Genomic DNA, 27,727 nt, shown 5'->3' with positions numbered 1-27,727 from the left:
TCTTAACTGGCCAGGCCAAGGCTCCCCGTTCTTAACTGGCCAGGCCAAGGCTCCCCGTTCTTAACTGGCCAGGCCAAGGCTCCCCGTTCTTAACTGGCCAGGCCAAGGCTCCCCGTTCTTAACTGGCCAGGCCAAGGCTCCCCGTTCTTAACTGGCCAGGCCAAGGCTCCCCGTTCTTAACTGGCCAGGCTCCCTGTTTTACCTTTGCTGGTGACGGGTGGCGGGGGCGTGGTGACGTTGGAGGGGGCTCTGTCTGGCTCCTGGGGGGGCACCACCATGGCCAGGGCCTGGAATGGGACACGAGGAACCTGGGGATAGATGACTGGTCGTAAAACATCAACCACTTTGACAACTAGTTAAACACAATTTCCGTGCTGACCATTTCCTGTTTCAATAGCACAAAACTATTTCATGAAAAACATTTAACCTGAGAGGGGTCTTGTGAGGGGGGTGTGAGTTGGCAGAAGTCGGGCGCGGGGACAGACAGGATGTTGTTAGGGAAGTCTAGCAGGTAGGACACCACGTTGGTGTGGCCGCCCTTAGCAGCTTCAATCAGCATTGTCGAGCCGTCCTATTGGAGGAGAAACAGGAAGTGAGTGTAAGTCTGCATGAGGCTTCAAAGTTCACTTTTTCTATTCTGATACTGTTGTTACTATGACTGAGTTGAACAGACTTATGAGTTTGATGGTGTTGTTTGATGATGGTGTGTGTGTTTCCTACCTTCAGTCTGTGTGTGGGGTCAGGTGTGTGTGTGTGTGTGTGTGTTTTCTACCTTCAGTCTGTGTGTGGGGTCAGGTGTGTGTGTGTGTGTGTGTGTGTGTGTGTGTGTGTGTGTGTGTGTGTGTGTTTTCTACCTTCAGTCTGTGTGTGGGGTCAGGTGTGTGTGTGTGTGTGTTTTCTACCTTCAGTCTGTGTGTGGGGTCAGGTGTGTGTGTGTGTGTGTGTGTGTGTGTGTGTGTGTGTGTGTGTGTGTGTGTGTGTTTTCTACCTTCAGTCTGTGTGTGGGGTCAGGTGTGTGTGTTTTCTACCTTCAGTCTGTGTGTGGGGTCAGGTGTGTGTGTGTGTGTGTGTGTTTTCTACCTTCAGTCTGTGTGGGGTCAGGTGTGTGTGTGTGTGTGTGTTTTCTACCTTCAGTCTGTGTGGGGTCAGGTGTGTGTGTGTGTGTGTGTGTGTGTTTTCTACCTTTAGTCTGTGTGTGGGGTCAGGTGTGTGTGTGTGTGTGTGTTTTCTACCTTCAGTCTGTGTGTGGGGTCAGGTGTGTGTGTGTGTGTGTGTTTTCTACCTTTAGTCTGTGTGTGGGGTCAGGTGTGTGTGTGTGTGTGTGTGTTTTCTACCTTCAGTCTGTGTGTGGGGTCAGGTGTGTGTGTGTGTGTGTGTTTTCTACCTTTAGTCTGTGTGGGGTCAGGTGTGTGTGTGTGTGTGTGTGTGTGTGTGTGTGTGTGTTTTCTACCTTCAGTCTGTGTGTGGGGTCAGGTGTGTGTGTGTGTGTGTGTGTGTGTGTGTGTGTGTGTGTTTTCTACCTTCAGTCTGTGTGTGGGGTCAGGTGTGTGTGTGTGTGTGTGTGTTTTCTACCTTCAGTCTGTGTGTGGGGTCAGGTGTGTGTGTGTGTGTGTGTGTGTGTTTTCTACCTTTAGTCTGTGTGTGGGGTCAGGTGTGTGTGTGTGTGTGTGTGTTTTCTACCTTCAGTCTGTGTGTGGGGTCAGGTGTGTGTGTGTGTGTGTGTTTTCTACCTTCAGTCTGTGTGGGGTCAGGTGTGTGTGTGTGTGTGTGTGTGTGTGTGTGTGTGTGTTTTCTACCTTCAGTCTGTGTGTGGGGTCAGGTGTGTGTGTGTGTGTGTGTGTGTGTGTGTTTTCTACCTTTAGTCTGTGTGGGGTCAGGTGTGTGTGTGTGTGTGTGTGTTTTCTACCTTTAGTCTGTGTGTGGGGTCAGGTGTGTGTGTGTGTGTGTGTGTGTGTGTGTGTGTGTGTGTGTGTGTTTTCTACCTTTAGTCTGTGTGGGGTCAGGTGTGTGTGTGTGTGTGTGTGTGTGTTTTCTACCTTTAGTCTGTGTGTGGGGTCAGGTGTGTGTGTGTGTGTGTGTGTTTTCTACCTTTAGTCTGTGTGTGGGGTCAGGTGTGTGTGTGTGTGTGTGTGTTTTCTACCTTTAGTCTGTGTGTGGGGTCAGGTGTGTGTGTGTGTGTGTTTTCTACCTTTAGTCTGTGTGTGGGGTCAGGTGTGTGTGTGTGTGTGTGTTTTCTACCTTCAGTCTGTGTGGGGTCAGGTGTGTGTGTGTGTGTGTGTGTTTTCTACCTTCAGTCTGTGTGGGGTCAGGTGTGTGTGTGTGTGTGTGTGTGTTTTCTACCTTCAGTCTGTGTGGGGTCAGGTGTGTGTGTGTGTGTGTGTGTGTTTTCTACCTTCAGTCTGTGTGTGGGGTCAGCTCCGTGCGTCAGCAGCAGCTCTACCACAGCCAGGTGTCCTCCAGCGCAGGCCAGAGACACCACCGTGTGGTCCTTGTTAGCCGTTGCTCTGTTCACATTAGCACCTGGACACAAAACACAAGAAACTTTCACTTTAAATTCACTTCTAAGAATCAATTGTTTCATAACAACAATAGTTCAAAATGAATGTAGATCCTATATGAGGGACTTGAACTTGTTTTTTAATGCAGTCTAAGCCAAAGAATATTAGAACCAGGGGTTGGAACCAGTTCAAGAAAACAGAACCGAAAATAACAACATTGAGGAACGAAGGAAATTCTGGAACAGAAGGGTTATTTTAACAGCATGGCGCCTGGTAAAACACATTATTTTACATTCCCAAGCGTTGTTTTTTTCAGTCCCACAGAAAACACCACCAAAGCAGCTATGCAAAGCACTCACTCTGACTTCACCTACTCCTTCCAGTGGCTGCCATAGTTGGACATTGTTTTAACGAGGGCATTGTAGAGGGTTTAAAAAAAGATGCAGTCTAACCTAACCCACCCTTGCTGATGAGGAACTGCACGGTGCAGAGGTGTCCTGCTCTGGCTGCCTTCATCAGGGGTGTCCTCCCCCCCTCAGACTCATGCTCCTGGAGAACAGACAAACAGGACGTGGATTTTAGGAGAGGACATGGGTCCACACACACACACAGTTTTGTATTGCTATCCTTGTGGGGACCAAAGAATTGATTCCCATCCTAAATTCTATTTTCCTTAAGCCCTAAATCTAACCCTAAGCCTAACCCCAACCTTAATTCTAACCCCCAAGCCTAAAATAGTAATGTCCGAATGTTATAGTTTTACTATCCTTGTGAGGACTTCTGGTACCAACAAGGACAGTAAAACAAACACACACACAGACTGATATGGTGACAGAATGAAAGAGCTAACAGGGAAGATAAATCAGAAAGGGAGATGGTGACAGAATGAAAGAGCTAACAGGGAAGATAAATCAGAAAGGGAGATGGTGACAGAATGAAAGAGCTAACAGGGAAGATAAATCAGAAAGGGAGATGGTGACAGAATGAAAGAGCTAACAGGGAAGATAAATCAGAAAGGGAGATGGTGACAGAATGAAAGAGCTAACAGGGAAGATAAATCAGAAAGGGAGATGGTGACAGAATGAAAGAGCTAACAGGGAAGATAAATCAGAAAGGGAGATGGTGACAGAATGAAAGAGCTAACAGGGAAGATAAATCAGAAAGGGAGATGGTGACAGAATGAAAGAGCTAACAGGGAAGATAAATCAGAAAGGGAGATGGTGACAGAATGAAAGAGCTAACAGGGAAGATAAATCAGAAAGGGAGATGGTGACAGAATGAAAGAGCTAACAGGGAAGATAAATCAGAAAGGGAGATGGTGACAGAATGAAAGAGCTAACAGGGAAGATAAATCAGAAAGGGAGATGGTGACAGACAGAGTGAAAGATAACAGGTGTTTGTGTACCAGATCGGCTCCAGTCTGCAGTAGAACGTCGGCCACGTCAGTGTGTCCGTTCTCACACGCGTACGTCAGCGCTGTGTCTCCTGTCGCCGTCGTAGCGTGCACGTTTGCCCCTATAGAGAGTTCAGAGTTCAGAGCAGACCAAAAAAACTAACAAGCCCTGTTAAAAAGGTAGAAGTTGTCAACTTTACTTACAACAGCCATCTAGTTTCTAGGCTAAGGCCTGGAGTCTCACATAAGTACCCTACAAAAATACTAAAGATCAAACAAAGAATCCTCAGTATTTGACCAGCTCCAGGTGTGCATGTACCTGCAGCCAGGAGTTATTTGATCAGCTCCAGGTGTGCATGTACCTGCAGCCAGGAGGTATTTGACCAGCTCCAGGTGTGCATGTACCTGCAGCCAGGAGTTATTTGATCAGCTCCAGGTGTGCATGTACCTGCAGCCAGGAGGTATTTGACCAGCTCCAGGTGTGCATGTACCTGCAGCCAGGAGGTATTTGACCAGCTCCAGGTGTGCATGTACCTGCAGCCAGGAGGTATTTGACCAGCTCCAGGTGTGCATGTACCTGCAGCCAGGAGGTATTTGACCAGCTCCAGGTGTGCATGTACCTGCAGCCAGGAGGTATTTGACCAGCTCCAGGTGTGCATGTACCTGCAGCCAGGAGGTATTTGACCAGCTCCAGGTGTGCATGTACCTGCAGCCAGGAGGTATTTGACCAGCTCCAGGTGTGCATGTACCTGCAGCCAGGAGGTATTTGACCAGCTCCAGGTGTGCATGTACCTGCAGCCAGGAGGTATTTGACCAGCTCCAGGTGTGCATGTACCTGCAGCCAGGAGGTATTTGACCAGCTCCAGGTGTGCATGTACCTGCAGCCAGGAGGTATTTGACCAGCTCCAGGTGTGCATGTACCTGCAGCCAGGAGGTATTTGACCAGCTCCAGGTGTGCATGTACCTGCAGCCAGGAGGTATTTGACCAGCTCCAGGTGTGTATGTACCTGCAGCCAGGAGGTATTTGACCAGCTCCAGGTGTGTATGTACCTGCAGCCAGGAGGTATTTGACCAGCTCCAGGTGTGTATGTACCTGCAGCCAGGAGGTATTTGACCAGCTCCAGGTGTGTATGTACCTGCAGCCAGGAGGTATTTGACCAGCTCCAGGTGTGTATGTACCTGCAGCCAGGAGGTATTTGACCAGCTCCAGGTGTGTATGTACCTGCAGCCAGGAGGTATTTGACCAGCTCCAGGTGTGTATGTACCTGCAGCCAGGAGGTATTTGACCAGCTCCAGGTGTGTATGTACCTGCAGCCAGGAGGTATTTGACCAGCTCCAGGTGTGTATGTACCTGCAGCCAGGAGGTATTTGACCAGCTCCAGGTGTGTATGTACCTGCAGCCAGGAGGTATTTGACCAGCTCCAGGTGTGCATGTACCTGCAGCCAGGAGGTATTTGACTAGCTCCAGGTGTGCATGTACCTGCAGCCAGGAGGTATTTGACCAGCTCCAGGTGTGTATGTACCTGCAGCCAGGAGGTATTTGACCAGCTCCAGGTGTGTATGTACCTGCAGCCAGGAGGTATTTGACCAGCTCCAGGTGTGTATGTACCTGCAGCCAGGAGTTATTTGACCAGCTCCAGGTGTGTATGTACCTGCAGCCAGGAGTTATTTGACCAGCTCCAGGTGTGTATGTACCTGCAGCCAGGAGTTATTTGACCAGCTCCAGGTGTGTATGTACCTGCAGCCAGGAGGTATTTGACCAGCTCCAGGCGTGTATGTACCTGCAGCCAGGAGTTATTTGACCAGCTCCAGGCGTGTATGTACCTGCAGCCAGGAGGTATTTGACCAGCTCCAGGCGTGTATGTACCTGCAGCCAGGAGTTATTTGACCAGCTCCAGGCGTGTATGTACCTGCAGCCAGGAGGTATTTGACCAGCTCCAGGTGTGTATGTACCTGCAGCCAGGAGGTATTTGACCAGCTCCAGGTGTGCATGTACCTGCAGCCAGGAGGTATTTGACCAGCTCCAGGTGTGTATGTACCTGCAGCCAGGAGGTATTTGACCAGCTCCAGGTGTGTATGTACCTGCAGCCAGGAGGTATTTGACCAGCTCCAGGTGTGTATGTACCTGCAGCCAGGAGGTATTTGACCAGCTCCAGGTGTGCATGTACCTGCAGCCAGGAGGTATTTGACCAGCTCCAGGTGTGTATGTACCTGCAGCCAGGAGTTATTTGACCAGCTCCAGGTGTGTATGTACCTGCAGCCAGGAGGTATTTGACCAGCTCCAGGTGTGCATGTACCTGCAGCCAGGAGGTATTTGACCAGCTCCAGGTGTGTATGTACCTGCAGCCAGGAGGTATTTGACCAGCTCCAGGTGTGCATGTACCTGCAGCCAGGAGGTATTTGACCAGCTCCAGGTGTGTATGTACCTGCAGCCAGGAGGTATTTGACCAGCTCCAGGTGTGTATGTACCTGCAGCCAGGAGTTATTTGACCAGCTCCAGGTGTGTATGTACCTGCAGCCAGGAGGTATTTGACCAGCTCCAGGTGTCCCTCCTGTGCAGCCTCCATGAGAGGCGTGGAGCAGCCCAGCTCAATGTCGGCCCCGGCCTTGATGAGGAAGTCAGCCACCTCCAGGAACCCTCCACAGCAGGACAGCGTCAGGGCTGTCTCCTGCGTCTCCTCCGTCTGGGCGTTGATGTTGGCACCTGGAGGGGGTGGGAGGAGAGAGAGAGAGATGGAGAGAGAAATCGAGAGATGGAGAGAGAGGTAAGTATCTATATTAGGAGTGAGACTCTCACCAACAGGCCTGACAAAGCACTTCATTACACACAATAACATAGTATACATGCAACATCATTGAACAGTGTGCAGGTATCCATTTATCTGCCAGTTGATTACCCTGAGCCAATAGCAGGGCCACCATCTCTTCATGACCTTCTCTGGCTGCCTCCATCAGAGGGGTGTAACCTTCATCATTCACCTGGACACATTAAAAAACATACACTGTTACAGGACTCAGTGGCTGAATCCCAAAACCCACTTCCCCTCACCCCTCCATTTGCACAAGTGTCCCAAAGCTGAAGGAGTGAAAATGATCAAGGGCGTAGGGGCGAGTTAACACCTCCAGTAGGCACTTCGACTGACCCTGCAACGCTGCCGCTTCCACAGCGAAGTGGAATCCCACAAGGCACTGCATTGATTTATGCAATTTCACAAAAGAATGGAGAGGCGTGCCTAATTATATGGCACGTGCATTGGTTTGTCTGATGTCGAGACTTGACATGTAAAAGCAAAAAAAATACCCCCCAAATTAAACATTTAACTATTACTGAGGGTTAAATCTTGTAAAACAACAGGGGGGGGGTTGTTCATTTTAATTTCATGCTTGTTTTATTATTTAAAAATGGAACATGAATTGCATGGTGTAAGTCAGGAATGTGTTCTGAAGCTGATGGATTTACTGAGCCCCTCGCCACTCTCTGGAAGTCACCCTCAGTGTGACAACGGAGGTTCCTCGGAGCGGGTTGGGAGGGTTTGGGATTCGCCATCTCTCTGTGTGACCCTAACCCTCATTCACCCACACACATATTAAAACATCCACTGGTTTCTGTGTGTTGCTACTCACCTCCTCTAGGTTGGCCCCTCTCTCTATGAGCAGAGCTGCTAGATCTACATGCCCGCCGCAGGCTGCCAGGGTGAGGGGCGACTCGAAGGAGTCAGCTGGCATGTTGACCTGCGCCCCGCTGTCCAACAGCAGCCGTGCCACCTCCACATGCCCATCCTGGGACAGGAAGAGCACACACACACACAGGGACAACATAAGCACCTGAGTTGGTTATGACAGAGTTACACACACATTCTCACACACAAGCAGGGAGAGAGGAGATTGGGGCTATGTGTTGGGTCATATGCTCACCATGCAGGGAGCGAGGGGCTGTGTGTTGGGTCATATGCTCACCATGCAGGGCGAGAGGAGAGAGGGGCTGTGTGTTGGGTCATATGCTCACCATGCAGGGAGCGAGGGGCTGTGTGTTGGGTCATATGCTCACCATGCAGGGCGAGAGGAGAGAGGGGCTGTGTGTTGGGTCATATGCTCACCATGCAGGGAGCGAGGGGCTGTGTGTTGGGTCATATGCTCACCATGCAGGGCGAGAGGAGAGAGGGGCTGTGTGTTGGGTCATATGCTCACCATGCAGGGAGAGAGGAGAGAGGGGCTGTGTGTTGGGTCATATGCTCACCATGCAGGGCGAGAGGAGAGAGGGGCTGTGTGTTGGGTCATATGCTCACCATGCAGGGAGAGAGGAGAGAGGGGCTGTATGTTGGGTCATATGCTCACCATGCAGGGAGAGAGGGGCTGTGTGTTGGGTCATATGCTCACCATGCAGGGAGAGAGGGGCTGTGTGTTGGGTCATATGCTCACCATGCAGGGAGAGAGGGGCTGTGTGTTGGGTCATATGCTCACCATGCAGGGAGAGAGGGGCTGTGTGTTGGGTCATATGCTCACCATGCAGGGCGAGAGGAGAGAGGGGCTGTGTGTTGGGTCATATGCTCACCATGCAGGGCGAGAGGAGAGAGTGTGTTGGGTCATATGCTCACCATGCAGGGAGAGAGAAGAGAGTGTGTTGGGTCATATGCTCACCATGCAGGGAGAGAGGGGCTGTGTGTTGGGTCATATGCTCACCATGCAGGGAGAGAGGGGCTGTGTGTTGGGTCATATGCTCACCATGCAGGGAGAGAGGAGAGAGGGGCTGTGTGTTGGGTCATATGCTCACCATGCAGGGAGAGAGAAGAGAGTGTGTTGGGTCATATGCTCACCATGCAGGGAGAGAGGAGAGAGGGGCTGTGTGTTGGGTCATATGCTCACCATGCAGGGAGAGAGAAGAGAGTGTGTTGGGTCATATGCTCACCATGCAGGGAGAGAGGGGCTGTGTGTTGGGTCATATGCTCACCATGCAGGGAGAGAGGGGCTGTGTGTTGGGTCATATGCTCACCATGCAGGGAGAGAGGAGAGAGGGGCTGTGTGTTGGGTCATATGCTCACCATGCAGGGAGAGAGGGGCTGTGTGTTGGGTCATATGCTCACCATGCAAGCTTCCATCAGCGCTGTGTGCATCTCATCTGTCTTATGCTCCTGATCTGCCCCGGCTTCCAGCAGAAACCTCACCATGTCCAGATGACCTATATATATATATATATATATATATATATATATATATATATATATATATATATATATATATATATATATATATATATATATATATATAGAGAGAGAGAGAGAGAGGGCAGGGGAGAGAGAGAGAGAGAGGGGGCAGGGGAGAGAGAGAGAGAGAGAGGGCAGGGGAGAGAGAGAGAGAGAGAGGGCAGGGGAGAGAGAGAGAGAGAGGGCAGGGGAGAGAGAGAGAGAGAGAGAGAGGGCAGGGGAGAGAGAGAGAGAGAGAGAGAGGGCAGGGGAGAGAGAGAGAGAGAGAGAGGGCAGGAGAGAGAGAGAGAGAGAGAGGGCAGGAGAGAGAGAGAGAGAGAGAGGGCAGGAGAGAGAGAGAGAGAGAGAGAGAGAGAGAGGGCAGGAGAGAGAGAGAGAGAGAGAGAGAGAGGGCAGGAGAGAGAGGGCAGGAGAGAGAGAGAGAGAGAGAGAGAGAGAGGGCAGGAGAGAGAGAGAGAGAGAGAGAGAGGGCAGGAGAGAGAGAGAGAGAGAGAGAGAGAGGGCAGGAGAGAGAGAGAGAGAGGGCAGGAGAGAGAGAGAGAGAGGGCAGGAGAGAGAGAGAGAGAGGGCAGGAGAGAGAGAGAGAGAGGGCAGGAGAGAGAGAGAGAGAGAGCAGGAGAGAGAGAGAGAGAGAGAGGGCAGGAGAGAGAGAGAGAGAGGGCAGGAGAGAGAGAGAGAGAGAGAGGGCAGGAGAGAGGGCGGGCGGGAGAAGGAGAGAGGGCGGGCGGGAGAAGGAGAGAGGGCGGGCGGGAGAAGGAGAGAGGGGGGGCAGGGGAAGGAGAGAGAAGCAGAGATTGTTATTTTATTGTCTGAGACTGAAGGTTGCATTGGGGGGGTGATGTGAGCGAGCCCCACATGAAAACATCTAAAACAGTCAAAGGGAACACTTGAATACTCAGACGAAAAGTGAAGAAGACCTTTGTAGCAGGCGAGTGTGAGGGCGCTCTCCTTGAACTCGTTGGAGTGTGTGTTGATCCCGGCGCCGTACTCCAGCAGAACCCTGGCCACCTCCACGTGGCCCGCGCTCGCCCCCTCCATTAGAGGGGTGTGTCCGTTCTCATTGTGGTCCTCGATGTTGGCCCCCTCCTTTAAGAGAACCTTCACCACATCCACAAACCCCCCAGCACAGGCATACGTCAGGGCTGTGTTACCTACAGAGGGGGAGAGAAAGACCATATGTCAGGGCTGTGTTACCTACAGGGGGAGAGAAAGACCATATGTCAGGGCTGTGTTACCTACAGGGGGAGAGAAAGACCATATGTCAGGGCTGTGTTACCTACAGAGGGGAAGAAAGACCATATGTCAGGGCTGTGTTACCTACAGGGGGAGAGAAAGACCATATGTCAGGGCTGTGTTACCTACAGAGGGGGAGAAAGACCATATGTCAGGGCTGTGTTACCTACAGGGGGAGAGAAAGACCATATGTCAGGGCTGTGTTACCTACAGAGGGGGAGAGAAAGACCATATGTCAGGGCTGTGTTACCGACAGAGGGAGAGAGAAAGACCATATGTCAGGGCTGTGTTACCGACAGAGGGGGAGAGAGGGCTGTGTTACCTACAGAGGGGGAGAAAGACCATATGCCAGGGCTGTGTTACCTACAGGGGGAGAGAGACCATACGTCAGGGTTGTGTTACCTACAGAGGGAGGGCTGTGTTACCTACAGTCGTGGCAAAAGTTTCAAGAATGACACAAATATAAATTTTCACAAAGTCTGCTGCCTCAGTTTGTATGATGGCAATTTGCATATACTCCAGAATGTTATGAAGAGTGATCAGATGAATTGCAATTAATTGCAAAGTCCCTCTTTGCCATGCAAATGAACTGAATCCCCCAAAAAACATTTCCACTGCATTTCAGCCCTGCCACAAAAAGACCAGCTGACATCATGTAAGTGATTCTCTTGTTAACACAGGTGTGAGTGTTGACAAGGACAGGGCTGGAGATCACTCTGTCATGCTGATCGTGTTCAAATAACAGACTGGAAGCTTCAAAAGGAGGGTGGTGCTTGGAATCATTGTTCTTCCTCTGTCAACCATGGTTACCTGCAAGGAAACACATGCCGTCATCCTTGCTTTGCACAAACAGGGCTTCACAGGCAAGGATATTGCTGCCAGTAAGATTGCACCTAAAGCAACCATTTATCGGATCATCAAGAACTTCAAGGAGAGTGGTTCAATTGTTGTGACGAAGGCTTCAGGGCGCCCAAAAAAGTCCAGCAAGCGCCAGGACCATCTCCTAAAGTTGATTCAGCTGCGGGATCGGGGCACCACCAGTACAGAGCTTGCTCAGGAATGGCAGCTGGCAGGTGTGAGTGCATCTGCATGCCCAGTGAGGCGAAGACTTTTGGAAGAAGGCCTGGTGTCAAGGGCAGCAAAGAAGCCACTTCTCTCAAGGAAAAAAATCAGGGACAGACTGATATTCTGCAAAAGGTACAGGGATTGGACTGCTGAGGACTGGGGTAGTCATTTTCTCTGATGAATCCCCTTTCCGAGAAGACAAGGTGAGCGCTACCATCAGTCCTGTGTCATGCCAACAGTAAAGCATCCTGAGACCATTCATGTGTGAGGTTCATGTAATTGTCAATAAAAGCCTTTGACACGTATGAAATGCTTGTAATTATACTTCAGTATTCCATAGTAACATCTGACAAAAATATCTAAAGACACTGAAGCAGCAAACTTTGTGGAAATTAATATTTGTCTCATTCTCAAAACTTTTGGCCACGACTGTACAGAGGGGGGGAGAGACCATACGTCAGGTCTGTGTTACGTGTGTTAGTGATGTTTAGATTTAATGCAACCCAATGGGTCGAGATGGGGTCGAGATGGGGTCGAGATGGTGCATAGGGACATGTTGTCCAAGCAGAAATCAACAAAAAAAATTGGGGGACAAAGAATTATGACAAGAAATAACCAGCCGCACATTGAGGCAGATAGGACCATAAAGGAATGTGTGTATTGGTACCGGTGGAGGACTGTGCGTTGGCGTCAGCCCCGTGGACCAGGAGCAGCTTGACGATGTCGACGTAACCGCCGCTCGCCGCCGCCATCAGGGGAGTGATGTCACCTTTAATCCCCCGGTCCTCCACGTTGGCATGCATTGCGAGCAGCACCTAACAACCAATCACAGCAGGGGTCAGAGCTCATACAATGTAAATGTATGCTGTAGAGATTGTGGGGGACTGAACCGCATTCTGACATAACCCGCAAAAAGAGGACACCTTTCACGGAAGTTACTGAAATGACTTATTGAAAAAGGACGATTACACACTTGCGACAGACACACACTGCTCTCTCACGCACACACACACCTGTGCGAGTTCATAGTATCCAGCAGAGCAGGCGAGGCAGAGAAGACTCTCTCCTTCCTCAGTGTGTTCGTTGACGCTCCGCCCCTCGTCTAGCAGCTTCCTCACGGCGTTCACGTCTCCGTCCGAACACGCCTCAGCTAGACTCCGGCTGAAAATAACCAGACTGCTACAATTACTGCCCCTGTGACAGGAGAACACACACACACCTACACACTTCGTAATCAAACAGCTACAATTACTGCCACTATGACAAGAGAACACACACCCCTTACATACACACACACAACTAATGCCGCACACACACAGCTCATAATCACACTTCTGCTATTACTGTGAGAGAAACTACCAGACATTTGATGCTTGACTAAACTGTTTGATCGAGTAACATATTGATCACGGAGGTAATACATTGACTGACATTCAGATATTGACTGCTATATTCAGTTGGTCTCACATACTTGTCGGCCAGCGTTGACTGTGTTCTCTTCTCATGTATTGATAGATGTATTGACAGATGGACTGGGGTAGACACACACAGTTGAAGTCGGAAGTTTACATACACTTAGGTTGGAGTCATTAAAACTCGTTTTTCAACCACTCCACAAATGTCTTGTTAACAAACTATAGTTTTGGCAAGTTGGTTAGGACATCTACTTTGTGCATGACAAGTCATTTTTCCAACAATTGTTTACAGACAGATTATTTCACTTATAATTCAATGTATTACAATTCCGGTGGGTCAGAAGTTTACATTCACAAAGTTGACTGTGCCTTTAAACAGCTTGGAAAATTCCAGAAAATGATGTAATGGTTTTAGAAGCTTCTGATAGGCTAATTGACATCATTTGAGTAAATTGGGAGGTGTACCTGTGGATGTATTTCAAGGCCTACCTTCAAACTCAGTGACTCTTTGCTTGACATCATTGGAAAATCAAAAGATATCAGCCAAGACCTCAGAAAAGAAATTGCAGACCTCCACAAGTCTGGTTCATCCTTGGGAGCAATTTCCAAACACCTGAAGGTACCACGTTCATCTGTACAAACAATAGTACGCAAGTATAAACACCATGGGACCACGCAGCCGTCACACCGCTCAGGAAGGAGACGCGTTCTGTCTCCTAGAGATTAATGTACTTTTGCGAAAAGTGCGAATCAATCCCAGAACAACAGCAAAGGACCTTGTGAAGATGCTGGAGGAAACAGGTACAAAAGTATATATATCCACAGTAAAACGAGTCCTATATCGACACAACCTGAAAGGCCGCTCAGCAAGGAAGAAGCCACTACTCCAAAACCGCCATAAAAAAGCCAGACTACGGTTTGCAACTACACATGGGGACAAAGATCGTACTTTTTGGAGAAATGTCCTCTGGTCTGATGAAACAAAAATAGAACTGTTTGGCCATAATGACCATCGTTATGTTTGGAGGAAAAAGGGGGAGGCCTCAAAGCCGAAGAAGACCATCCCAACTGTGAAGCACGGGGGTGGTAGCATCATGTTGTGGGGGTGGTAGCATCATGTTGTGGGGGTGGTAGCATCATGTTGTGGGGGTGGTAGCATCATGTTGTGGGGGTGCTTTGCTGCAGGAGGGACTGGTGCACTTCACAAAATAGATGGCATCATGAGGTAGGAAAATTATGTGGATATATTGAAGCAACATCTCAAGACATCAGTCAGGAAGATAAAGCTTGGTCGCAAATGGGTCTTCCAAATGGACAATGACCCCAAGCATACTTCCAAAGTTGTGGCAAAATGGCTTTAGGACAACAAAGTCAAGGTATTGGAGTGGCCATCACAAAGCCCTGACCTCAATCTTATAGAACATTTGTGGGCAGAACTGAAAAAGTGTGTGCGAGCAAGGAGGCCTACAAACCTGACTCAGTTCACCAGCTCTGTCAGGAGGAATGGGCCAAAATTCACCCAATTTATTATGGGAAGCTTGTGGAAGGCTACCTGAAACGTTTGACGCAAGTTAAACAATGCTACCAAATACTAATTGAGTATATGTAAACTTCTGACCCACTGGGAATGTGATGAAAGAAATAAAAGCTGAAATAAATTATTAATAAATAAACTATTATTCGGACATTTCACATTCTTAAAATGAAGTGGTGATCCTAACTGACCTAAAACAGGGAATTTTTACTAGGATCAAGTATCAGGAATTGTGAAAAACTGAGTTTAAATGTATTAGGCTAAGGTGTATGTAAACTTCCGACTTCAACTGTACTTGTCGGCCTGGCCAGCGTTGAGTGTGTTCTCATGTACTGATAGATGTATTGATAGATGGACTGGGATAGATACATACTTGTCGGCCTGGCCAGCGTTGAGTGTGTTCTCTGCTCTCATGCGCGTCAGGGCGGCAGCCGCCTCGTCCAGGGCACAGCTCACTGACGACGTCAGCCTCCGCAGCACCTCGGGATCTGCAAACGCTTTACCATCCGCAGTTGAAAGTTTACCAATGCCTTCCGGGTTAAAGGTCATCACAGGAAACACAGGCATGGGGGCAAAACCACACCAAAGAAGCCAGGCAGGTGATCGTAGAGGCAAGTCCAGCCAATCCAATGTTAGTAGCGGCATTCATAACAAAAAATACAAAACAAAACACAAGCATGGGTTAGATTCAAATCAGGAAAACAGATTTGACAAGCTTAACAGTCTTGGGTATATACACTGAGTGTACAAACCATGACACATAGTGCTCTTCCATTAAATAGACTGAGCAGGTGAATCCAGGTGAAAGCTATGATCCCTTATTGATGTCACTTGTTTAATCCCCTTGAAATCAGTGTAGATGAACGGGAGGAAACACGTGAAAGTTTTTTTTAAGCCTTGACACATTTGAGCCATCGATTGTGTGTGTGTGTGCCAAGAACTGCAACGCTGCCGGGTTGTTCACGCTCAACAGTTTCCTGTGTTTATCAAGAATGGTCCACCACCCAAAGGACATCCAGCCAACTTGACAACTGTGGGAAGCATTGGAGTCGACATGGGCCAGCATCCCTGTGGAAACGCTTTTGACACCTTGTTGAGTCCATGCCCCGACAAATTGAGGCTGTTCTGAGGGCAAAAGGTGTTCCTAATATTTTGTACACTCTGTGTATGTCTATATGTCCAAACGTCTTGGTCTAGAGGCATTTTCACATGAAGTAATGTGAAAGTATTTCAACCTTTCCCCCTGAGAAGCTAGGTGAAAACGTAGACATATGTCCTCCACCGACTGAACCAGTCCTCACAGATCTAACCCCTGGGGGCTACACGAGAGTCTAAGCTATGGGTTAGGGTGCTACCTAAAGGGAAAAGGGCTGGCTAGTGTCTAGGGGGCTGGCTAGTGTCTAGGGGGGTGGCTAGTGTCTAGGGGGGTGGCTAGTGTCTAGGGGGGTGGCTAGTGTCTAGGGGGCTGGCTAGTGTCTAGGGGGCTGGCTAGTGTCTAGGGGGCTGGCTAGTGTCTAGGGGGGTAGGGGGTGCCTAATGTCTAGGGGGGGTGCCTAGTGTCTAAGGGGGTAGGGAGTGGCTAGTGTCTAGGGGGGTGCCTAGTGTCTAGGGGGGTAGGGGGTGCCTAGTGTCTAGGGGGCTGGCTAGTGTCTAGGGGGCTGGCTAGTGTCTAGGGGGCTGGCTAGTGTCTAGGGGGCTGGCTAGTGTCTAGGGGGCTGGTTAGTGTCTAGGGGGCTGGCTAGTGTCTAGGGGGCTGGTTAGTGTCTAGGGGGCTGGTTAGTGTCTAGGGGGCTGGTTAGTGTCTAGGGGGCTGGTTAGTGTCTAGTGTCTAGGGGCTGGCTAGTGTCTGGGGGGGTAGGGGGCTGGCTAGTGTCGAGGGGGGTGGCTAGTGTCTAGGGGGGTAGGGGGTGGCTAGTGTCAAGGGGGCTGGCTAGCGTCTAGGGGGTAGGGAGTGGCTAGTGTCTAGGGGGGTAGGGGGTGGCTAGTGTCTAAGGGGCTGGCTAGGGGCCAGAAGGGTAGGGGGCTAGCTAGGAGCCAGAAGGGTAGGGGGCTAGCTAGGGGCCAGAAGGGTAGGGGGCTAGCTAGGGGCGAGAAGGGTAGGGGGCTAGCTAGGGGCCAGAAGGGTAGGGGGCTAGCTAGGGGCCAGAAGGGTAGGGGGCTAGCTAGGGGCCAGAAGGGTAGGGGGCTAGCTAGGGGCCAGAAGGATAGGGGGCTAGCTAGGGGCCAGAAGGATAGGGGGCTAGCTAGGGGCCAGAAGGATAGGGGCTAGCTAGGGGCCAGAAGGATAGGGGCTAGCTAGGGGCCAGAAGGATAGGGGGCTAGCTAGGGGCCAGAAGGATAGGGGGCTAGCTAGGGGCCAGAAGGATAGGGGGCTAGCTAGGGGCCAGAAGGGTAGGGGCGAGGTGCTTGGGGGCCTGTATGCTAGCAGGGCTCTGTCTTGTGAATTATAGATGAGACTGGTGGACTAGCACTGTGTGTGTAGAAGGTGTTGGACAAGACAGGCACAGCAGGGAGAAAAGCAGGAATGTCATACACGAGTGTGTGTGACTGGGAGAGGGGGAGGGAAGAGAAAGCCAGCAGAAGAGGACCGAGATGCAGGGAAGGGAGGGAGGAGAGCAAAAGAGAGAAGCAGGCAGGAGGGAAAAAAAACAGACTGTTTGTTCCGTTAACATACTGAAGGACCTCTTTCACAAGGACCAAGACACACTTCCCATCCAGGGACGGCAGCCAAGCCAAAATACTGTGTGCGTGTCCGTTGACATGAGACAAGGGACAAAGTGAGAGCAAGCTAGCAAGAGAAAGAACCCCCCCTCCCCAAAATACGTAAACGCCAAAAGAATCAGAAAAAAGCTAAGTTGGGTTCAGAGCTCAAGACAGCAGCCATACAGTACGGCACCATCTTTGTACCAGAAAAGTTCAGAAGTGGGTGGGTCCTGCCAGTCAGTGTTTATGTCACCACTACCCTGCCTGTGTGAGTGAGTCTAAACTTAGCCGACACCTGGCTGTCAGAAGGATTTTACAATGTTGCCCCAGGCGGGCAGGCAGGGCAGGGCAAGTAGTGGAGGGCTGAGGACTGGGTGGTTGATCGTTGTATTGTCCTGTCTCAACATCATCACGGCTTTTGACAACAAGCAGCATTGTGCGGCTGTTTTTACTGATCTGGCCAAAGTCTTTGATTCTGTTAACCACTGCATCCTGATCAAAACAGTCAGCGACATATGGCTCTGAGGATTGTCTAGCCTAGTTTGAAAACTATTTCTCTGGCCGTGTACAATGTGTACAATCCAAGGGGCTGCTTTCTAACCCACTGGCTGTATCTACGGGAGTTCCACAAGGATAGATTCTTGGGCCGACCCTATTCTCGGTGTATATTAAGAATGTTGCGCATGCTTCTGGTGACCCTCATCCACCTTTATGACACTATCCTGTACACAACTGGCCCCTCCCTGAACACGTGTAACCACCCTACAACATCCAACATACCTTCTCTGACCTTACCAATACCAAAAAAAGGAAATGCATGCTCTTCAACCGGATCTTACCTCAACCTGCCTAGTCTCCTAACATTCTCAACCTCATTCCATACACACATCACCCACCTATAGTCTAAATTTACATCCAGAATTGGTTTCCTAAACCGTGACAGAACATCCTTCACCCACTCTGCCAAGCACACCCTTGTAAAAATGGCCATACTGCCAATCCTGGACTATGACGATGTAGTTTACAGGCTTGCCCCCAAAACAACTTGTCATTTACCACACTGCCATTCGCTTTGTTACCAGTGCCCCCTTAAACACTTATCACTGTGACCTTTACACCCTGGTCAACTGGCCCTCGTTAACATACACGACACCAGACCCACTGGTACCAAAGTCCCTCATTGGCAAGTCCCCCCTCTACCTCAACATCTCCACTACCAATAGCAACCTGCTCTCTGGTAGAGGCATTGTACTGGTCATTCCAAGCCCAGCACTTCCTGTAGCCATCAATCATTCCAGTTTTCCGCTGCCAACGACTGGAACGAGCTGCATAAGACCTTCAAACTTGACACATTCAAGCCACCACACTCCTTTAAAAACCGTACCTGATCTGCTGACTGATCAATATGCCTGCTGATCATTGTCTGCCGTGTTGACATTATTGCCTCCTGTTATTGTGGTATTTCTGCACTAACCCAGTGTGAATGTTTCTCATTAGTGCGGCAGCTAGCCTAGCGGTTAAATCGTTGGGCCAGTAACCAAGAGGTCGCTGGTTCGAATACCCGAGCATTCAAGGTGAAAAATCTGTTGATATTTCCTTTAGCACTTAACCCCAATTTGCTCCAAGGGCGCCGTACTACTATGGCTGACCCTGTAAACCACCACGTACTACTATGGCTGACCCTGTAAACCACCACGTACTACTATGGCTGACCCTGTAAACCACCACGTACTACTAAGGCTGACCCTGTAAACCACCACGTACTACTAAGGCTGACCCTGTAAACCACCACGTACTACTATGGCTGACCCTGTAAACCACCACGTACTACTATGGCTGACCCTGTAAACCACCACGTACTACTATGGCTGACCCTGTAAACCACCACGTACTACTATGGCTGACCCTGTAAACCACCACGTACTACTATGGCTGACCCTGTAAACCACCACGTACTACTATGGCTGACCCTGTAAACCACCACGTACTACTATGGCTGACCCTGTAAACCACCACGTACTACTATGGCTGACCCTGTAAACCACCACGTACTACTATGGCTGACCCTGTAAACCACCACGTACTACTATGGCTGACCCTGTAAACCACCACGTACTACTATGGCTGACCCTGTAAACCACCACGTACTACTATGGCTGACCCTGTAAACCACCACGTACTACTATGGCTGACCCTGTAAACCACCACGTACTACTTTGGCTGACCCTGTAAACCACCACGTACTACTAAGGCTGACCCTGTAAACCACCACGTACTACTATGGCTGACCCTGTAAACCACCACGTACTACTATGGCTGACCCTGTAAACCACCACGTACTACTATGGCTGACCCTGTAAACCACCACGTACTACTATGGCTGACCCTGTAAACCACCACGTACTACTATGGCTGACCCTGTAAACCACCACGTACTACTATGGCTGACCCTGTAAACCACCACGTACTACTATGGCTGACCCTGTAAACCACCACGTACTACTATGGCTGACCCTGTAAACCACCACGTACTACTATGGCTGACCCTGTAAACCACCACGTACTACTATGGCTGACCCTGTAAACCACCACGTACTACTATGGCTGACCCTGTAAACCACCACGTACTACTATGGCTGACCCTGTAAACCACCACGTACTACTATGGCTGACCCTGTAAACCACCACGTACTACTATGGCTGACCCTGTAAACCACCACGTACTACTATGGCTGACCCTGTAAACCACCACGTACTACTATGGCTGACCCTGTAAACCACCACGTACTACTATGGCTGACCCTGTAAACCACCACGTACTACTATGGCTGACCCTGTAAACCACCACGTACTACTATGGCTGACCCTGTAAACCACCACGTACTACTATGGCTGACCCTGTAAACCACCACGTACTACTATGGCTGACCCTGTAAACCACCACGTACTACTATGGCTGACCCTGTAAACCACCACGTACTACTATGGCTGACCCTGTAAACCACCACGTACTACTATGGCTGACCCTGTAAACCACCACGTACTACTATGGCTGACCCTGTAAACCACCACGTACTACTATGGCTGACCCTGTAAACCACCACGTACTACTATGGCTGACCCTGTAAACCACCACGTACTACTATGGCTGACCCTGTAAACCACCACGTACTACTATGGCTGACCCTGTAAACCACCACGTACTACTATGGCTGACCCTGTAAACCACCACGTACTACTATGGCTGACCCTGTAAACCACCACGTACTACTATGGCTGACCCTGTAAACCACCACGTACTACTATGGCTGACCCTGTAAACCACCACGTACTACTATGGCTGACCCTGTAAACCACCACGTACTACTATGGCTGACCCTGTAAACCACCACGTACTACTATGGCTGACCCTGTAAACCACCACGTACTACTATGGCTGACCCTGTAAACCACCACGTACTACTATGGCTGACCCTGTAAACCACCACGTACTACTATGGCTGACCCTGTAAACCACCACGTACTACTATGGCTGACCCTGTAAACCACCACGTACTACTATGGCTGACCCTGTAAACCACCACGTACTACTATGGCTGACCCTGTAAACCACCACGTACTACTATGGCTGACCCTGTAAACCACCACGTACTACTATGGCTGACCCTGTAAACCACCACGTACTACTATGGCTGACCCTGTAAACCACCACGTACTACTATGGCTGACCCTGTAAACCACCACGTACTACTATGGCTGACCCTGTAAACCACCACGTACTACTATGGCTGACCCTGTAAACCACCACGTACTACTATGGCTGACCCTGTAAACCACCACGTACTACTATGGCTGACCCTGTAAACCACCACGTACTACTATGGCTGACCCTGTAAACCACCACGTACTACTATGGCTGACCCTGTAAACCACCACGTACTACTATGGCTGACCCTGTAAACCACCACGTACTACTATGGCTGACCCTGTAAACCACCACGTACTACTATGGCTGACCCTGTAAACCACCACGTACTACTATGGCTGACCCTGTAAACCACCACGTACTACTATGGCTGACCCTGTAAACCACCACGTACTACTATGGCTGACCCTGTAAACCACCACGTACTACTATGGCTGACCCTGTAAACCACCACGTACTACTATGGCTGACCCTGTAAACCACCACGTACTACTATGGCTGACCCTGTAAACCACCACGTACTACTATGGCTGACCCTGTAAACCACCACGTACTACTATGGCTGACCCTGTAAACCACCACGTACTACTATGGCTGACCCTGTAAACCACCACGTACTACTATGGCTGACCCTGTAAACCACCACGTACTACTATGGCTGACCCTGTAAACCACCACGTACTACTATGGCTGACCCTGTAAACCACCACGTACTACTATGGCTGACCCTGTAAACCACCACGTACTACTATGGCTGACCCTGTAAACCACCACGTACTACTATGGCTGACCCTGTAAACCACCACGTACTACTATGGCTGACCCTGTAAACCACCACGTACTACTAAGGCTGACCCTGTAAACCACCACGTACTACTATGGCTGACCCTGTAAACCACCACGTACTACTAAGGCTGACCCTGTAAACCACCACGTACTACTATGGCTGACCCTGTAAACCACCACGTACTACTATGGCTGACCCTGTAAACCACCACGTACTACTATGGCTGACCCTGTAAACCACCACGTACTACTATGGCTGACCCTGTAAACCACCACGTACTACTATGGCTGACCCTGTAAACCACCACGTACTACTATGGCTGACCCTGTAAACCACCACGTACTACTATGGCTGACCCTGTAAACCACCACGTACTACTATGGCTGACCCTGTAAACCACCACGTACTACTATGGCTGACCCTGTAAACCACCACGTACTACTATGGCTGACCCTGTAAACCACCACGTACTACTATGGCTGACCCTGTAAACCACCACGTACTACTATGGCTGACCCTGTAAACCACCACGTACTACTATGGCTGACCCTGTAAACCACCACGTACTACTATGGCTGACCCTGTAAACCACCACGTACTACTATGGCTGACCCTGTAAACCACCACGTACTACTATGGCTGACCCTGTAAACCACCACGTACTACTATGGCTGACCCTGTAAACCACCACGTACTACTATGGCTGACCCTGTAAACCACCACGTACTACTAAGGCTGACCCTGTAAACCACCACGTACTACTATGGCTGACCCTGTAAACCACCACGTACTACTATGGCTGACCCTGTAAACCACCACGTACTACTATGGCTGACCCTGTAAACCACCACGTACTACTATGGCTGACCCTGTAAACCACCACGTACTACTATGGCTGACCCTGTAAACCACCACGTACTACTAAGGCTGACCCTGTAAACCACCACGTACTACTATGGCTGACCCTGTAAACCACCACGTACTACTAAGGCTGACCCTGTAAACCACCACGTACTACTATGGCTGACCCTGTAAACCACCACGTACTACTATGGCTGACCCTGTAAACCACCACGTACTACTAAGGCTGACCCTGTAAACCACCACGTCACTGCACCTATCTGGTGTATGACAAAACATAGCTTTCTAGAAATAAATGGGGCGAATGTGTCAAAATGGTGTTAAACCAAAATAAAAAGGACTTTCATGCGTTCCACATGTAGAGGAATAATATGCAAATTGACCCATAACTCCACCTAAACAACAACATAGGCCTATACACTAGATGACCACAAGCAAGCATTAAAATTAGATTTAAAAAACAGATGAAAAAATATATTATGGAACAGCGGGGACTGTGAAGCAACACAAATATTGGCACAGACACACGCATGCATATACACACACAATAACATACGCACTATACATACATATGGATTTAGTACTGTAGATATGTGGAAATGGTGGAGTAGGGGCCTGAGGGCACACAGTGTGTTGTGAAATCTGTGAAAGTATTGTAATGTTCTTAAAATTGTATAAATTGCCTTAACTTTGCTGGACTCCAGGAAGAGTAGCTGCTGCTTTGGCAGCTAATGGGGATCCATCATTTAAAAATAGTTAGTTTTTTTTAAAGAATGTGGACACCTGCTCGTCGAACAACTCATTCCAAAATAATTGGCATTAATATAGAGTTGGTCCTCCCTTTGCTGCTATAACAACCTTGACTGTTCTGGGGAGGCTTTCCACTAGGTGTTGGAACATTGCTACGGGGACTTGCTTCCATTCAGCTACAAAAAAAAAAGCATTAGTTAGGTCGGCCACTGATGTTGGGCGATTAGGCCTGGCTCGCAGTCGGCATTCCAATTCATCCCAAGGGTGTTCAATGGGGTTGAGGTCAGAGCTCTGTGCAGGCCAGTCAAATTCTTCCACACCGATCTCAACAAACCATTTATTGTATGCTGTAGCATTAAGATTTCCTTTCACTGGAACAAGGGGCACGAACCATAAAAAACAGCCCCAGACCATTATTCCTCCTCCTCCAAACGTTACAGTTGGCGCTATGCACCGGGGCAGGTAGTGTTCTCCTGGCATCCGCCAAATCCATATTTGTTCGTCGGACAGCCAGATGGTGAAGCGTGATTATTCACTCCAAGAAAACGCTTCCACTGCTCCAAAGTCAGTGGAGCAGGTTGAGAGCTTCAAGTTCCTCGGTGTCCACATCACCAACAAACTAACATGGTCCAAGCACACCAAGACAGTCGTGAAGAGGGCACGACAAAACCTATTTTTCCTCAGGAGACTGAAAAGATTTGGCATGGGGTCCTCAGATACTCAAAAAGGTTCTACAGCTGCACCATCGAGAGCATCCTGACTGGTTGCATCACTGTCTGGTATGGCAACTGCTCGGCCTCCGACCGCAAGGCACTACAGAGGGTAGTGCGTACGGCCCAGTACATCACTGGGGCTAAGCTGCCTGCCATCCAGGACCTCTATACCAGACGGTGTCAGAGGAAGGCCCTAAAAATTGTCAAAGACTCGAGCCACCCTAGTCATAGACTGTTCTTTCTGCTACCACACGGCAAGCGGTACCGGGGCGCCAAGTCTAGGTCCAAGAGCTTCTACCCCCAAGCCATAAGACTCCTGAACATCTAATCAAATGGCTACCCAGACTATTTGCATTGCCCCCCTCTTTTACACTGCTGCTACTCTCTGTTGTTATCATCTATGCATTGTCACTTTAATAACTCTACCTACATGTACATAGTATTGGAGGTGTACCTCTGGATGTATTTCAAGGACTACCTTCAAACTCAGTGCCTCTTTGCTTGACATCATGGGAAAATCAAAAGAAATCAGCCAAGACCTCGGGAAAAAAATTGTAGACCTCCACAAGCCTGGTTGATCCTTGGGAGCAATTTCCAAACGCCTGAAGGTACCACATTCATCTGTACAAACAATAGTACGCAAGTATAAACACCATGGGACCACACAGCCGTCATACCGCTCAGGAAGGGGACGCGTTCTGTCTCCTAGAGATGAACATACCTTGGTGCGAAAAGTGCAAATCAATCCCAGAACAGAAAAGGACCTTGTGAAGATGCTGGAGGAAACAGGTACAAAAGTATATATATCCACAGTAAAACGAGTCCTACATTGACATAACCTGAATGGCCGCTGAGCTAGGAAGAAGCCCCTCCAAAACCGCCATAAAAAAGCCAGACTACAGTTTGCAACTGCACATGGGGACAAAGATCATACTATTTGGAGAAATGTCCTCTGGTCTGATGAAACAAAAATAGAACTGTTTGGCCATAATGACCATCGTTATGTTTGGAGGAAAAAGGGGGAGGCCTGCAAGCCGAAGAAGACCATCCCAACCGTGAAGCACGGGGGTGGTAGCATCATGTTGTGGGGGTGCTTTTCTGCAGGAGGGACTGGTGCACTTCACAAAATAGATGTCTTCATGAGGTAGGAAAATGATATATATATATATATATATATATATCTATAAATAAATAAGTGTATATTATTTTTTGTAAACATTGTATATTTTATGTATTTGTACTATCTCTCTGTATATAGTGTGTTCTATGTTTGTGGTATTGTGTGTTGTCCTGTTCTCTGCTGTAATGTTATACCTCTCTACCAGGTCGTCAATCTAAATGAGAATTGGTTCTCAATTGACTTGGTGAAATAAATCATTAATGCAGCACAGAAACTGCGTCCGAAACGGCAGCCCATTCCCTATATAGTGCACTACTTTTTAACATCAGGATCCATAGATCTGTGGGATAGGGAAGAGGGTGCCATTTTGGACACGGCCTGTGTCTCAGAGAGAGAGAAGAGAAAACTACATTTTCCTGTCATTTGCATTTTGTGTTGTGTTGATATTTAACAAAAAGCTTTAAGATAATTGAATACTGTGTTACCTACCGTAAAACCTAGACACACCCTGGTCCATATAAACACACACACACGTTTACCCATAAGCACCTGCTCTACCACTACAACAGTCAAGAGCCAGACACATGTAGGCTATGCACACTGTGTTAGCACACACTAACAAAGACATCCACATGTTGCCATTAGAAACATGGACATCTCTCTTTCTGGCTTTTCTCCTGTTTGAAACACCTCCTGCCTTCCTCTGAAGTAATCAGTGATCTAACGTGGTCTGATGGTGGGTGACAGCTATGCTGTGTTAGATGCAAATAACCACACGTTTACTTCAGTGGATCAAACAGAACAGACAGTCTGCAAGGCAAGGTGTCAGGTTTCTGGGAAGTACTAGAGGGGGCGAGCTGGGATCTGGTTGGGTGGAATGGGGTTGCTGGTGGGGTCCTTTCATGTCTAGTAGGGTTAGATAGAATTGGTTTGGATAGGGTACTAGGCCTAAATCTTAAGGTGAAGTGAGTTTGAATTGACTTTGGGACAGGGCTGAAGGCAGGTTTGGGACAGGGCTGAACAGTGGGATTGGGCCCAGTTGGGTTCTGAACAACATGGGTCAGGGTTAGGGCCCAGAGTTGTACTTCAAGCCTCTAGCAGGGCCTTGAGGCGGGCCTAGGTCTCTGCGTCTAGGTCAGGGGTAGGGGTCAGGGTTTAAAGGTCGTACCTGCAGCCTCCAGGCAAGCCTGTGTCTTTGGGTCTAGGTCAGGGGTAGTAGGGGTCAGGGTTTAGAGGTCGTACCTGCAGCCTCCAGCAGGGCCTCGAGGCGGGCCTGTGTCTCTGGGTCGACGGTGCGGAGGTCCACCCCGTCTGTGGCGCTGGACAAAAGCAACTCGGAAGCCGTCTTCATGATTGGGTTCTCCAAGTCCTCCTGGTCCAAGATAAATGACTCCACCTGGGGTAAGGAGAAGTGTAAGCAAAGCACAACATATAAAGCACATAACAGCAGACAGGGACAACTCAACTCTTGATGTTGCATCTGCAGCCGACCCCAAAAATGTCTAATATTATATTGCTTAAAAATCTGTATCCATAGTTGTTGATGAACAGAGTTAAATAAGACCTAAGACTGGAGTCTAATGTAAACAAGCACAGCTCTTCAGGTTGACTGGTGTCCTCCGCAAAAACAGACTTATTTGCATGACTGGATATATATATGACCACATTGTGACGTTTTGGTCTTCGGCAAGGTTTTTTTTACTTGTTATTTTTTTTCGGCTGCTCATGTACCGGTACACGAAACATCTTCTCAAGGCAAGCTGACGTCGGTAGCCGAAGTACACGCCCCTTCGTCAGAAATTTGTCAACGGTAGGGATTCTTCAATTAAGCGTTTGTTGTCATTCAACGAGAGACTAATCATTTTCATGCACATTTTTTCACTTGTTAGAGATGTAAAATTGAGCAAGTAAGACTGCCTTGGCATAAACCATTTCCTGAGTTATCTTACATTAATTCTGACTATTTTGAGGAAGTGTATACTGGCTACGGCATCTCGAGATGAACAAACAGGACTATTGCAGCTTTTTCTGTTTTTTCAAGCGAAGGTCTTTTAACGGGAGTATGCGAGCACACTCATTCGGTTAGGTGCCAACCGAAACCAAGCATGCAGAAGACTTTTAGCCAAGCTTCAAGTTTTTCCTGAATGCGTGACCTGACCAGGAAAAGGTCATGTCTATTACGTGACCATCCAGACTATATTTTGGCCCACCAAGCCCAGAGGTTTGGGGCCCACCACAGATTACATTTTGGCCCACCAAGCCCAGAGGTTTGGGGCCCACCACAGATTACATTTTGGCCCACCAAGCCCAGAGGTTTGGGGCCCACCACAGACTATATTTTGGCCCACCAAGCCCAGAGGTTTGGGGCCCACCACAGATTATATTTTGGCCCACCAAGCTAGAGGTCGACCGATTAATCGGCATGGCCGATTACATTGCAATCCACGAGAAGACTGCGTGGCAGGCTGACCACCTGTTACGCAAGTGCAGCATCAAAAGGACCTGTGGCTGCAAGGAGCCAAGGTAAGTTGCTAGCTAGCATTAAACTTATCTTATAAAAAAACAATTAATCTTAACAAAATCACTAGTTAACTACACATGGTTGATGATATTAATAGGTTAACTAGCTTGTCCTGCGTTGCATATAATCCATGCAGTGCCTGTTAATTTATCATTGAATCACAGCCTACTTCAACTTCACCAAACGATGATTTAACAAAAGCGAATTCGCGAAAAAAGCACAATCGT

General features: G+C 49.0%; 1 protein-coding gene across 11 annotated transcripts in view; it reads right to left on the bottom strand.

The window, feature by feature from the left end:
* LOC120062579 (ankyrin repeat and KH domain-containing protein 1-like) overlaps nt 1-27,727 on the bottom strand; it is a 64,789-nt gene that overhangs the window by 24,285 nt on the left and 12,777 nt on the right. For 6 of the 11 annotated variants that reach the window (XM_039012657.1, XM_039012660.1, XM_039012659.1 and 3 more), the window contains exons 2-15: nt 26,222-26,375; nt 14,713-14,869; nt 12,404-12,566; nt 12,058-12,205; nt 10,010-10,243; nt 8,973-9,067; nt 7,516-7,677; nt 6,789-6,870; nt 6,404-6,595; nt 3,904-4,013; nt 2,960-3,047; nt 2,393-2,520; nt 428-571; nt 203-308 (exon numbers count right to left, since the gene is read on the bottom strand). In XM_039012657.1, the coding sequence (XP_038868585.1) occupies nt 203-308; nt 428-571; nt 2,393-2,520; nt 2,960-3,047; nt 3,904-4,013; nt 6,404-6,595; nt 6,789-6,870; nt 7,516-7,677; nt 8,973-9,067; nt 10,010-10,243; nt 12,058-12,205; nt 12,404-12,566; nt 14,713-14,869; nt 26,222-26,375 (1,963 nt within the window). Of the gene's footprint in view, nt 1-202; nt 309-427; nt 572-2,392; nt 2,521-2,959; nt 3,048-3,903; nt 4,014-4,382; nt 4,867-6,403; nt 6,596-6,788; nt 6,871-7,515; nt 7,678-8,972; nt 9,068-10,009; nt 10,244-12,057; nt 12,206-12,403; nt 12,567-14,712; nt 14,870-26,221; nt 26,376-27,727 lie in introns of those variants that run through there. The other 5 variants (XM_039012664.1, XM_039012667.1, XM_039012661.1 and 2 more) reach the window with 4 other exon arrangements.

This window comes from Salvelinus namaycush, chromosome 17 (assembly GCF_016432855.1).
Source record: "Salvelinus namaycush isolate Seneca chromosome 17, SaNama_1.0, whole genome shotgun sequence".
Taxonomy (NCBI): domain Eukaryota; kingdom Metazoa; phylum Chordata; class Actinopteri; order Salmoniformes; family Salmonidae; genus Salvelinus; species Salvelinus namaycush.
The sequence above is the reverse complement of the archived record's forward strand: the minus strand, read 5'-3'. Positions and strand labels throughout refer to the sequence as shown.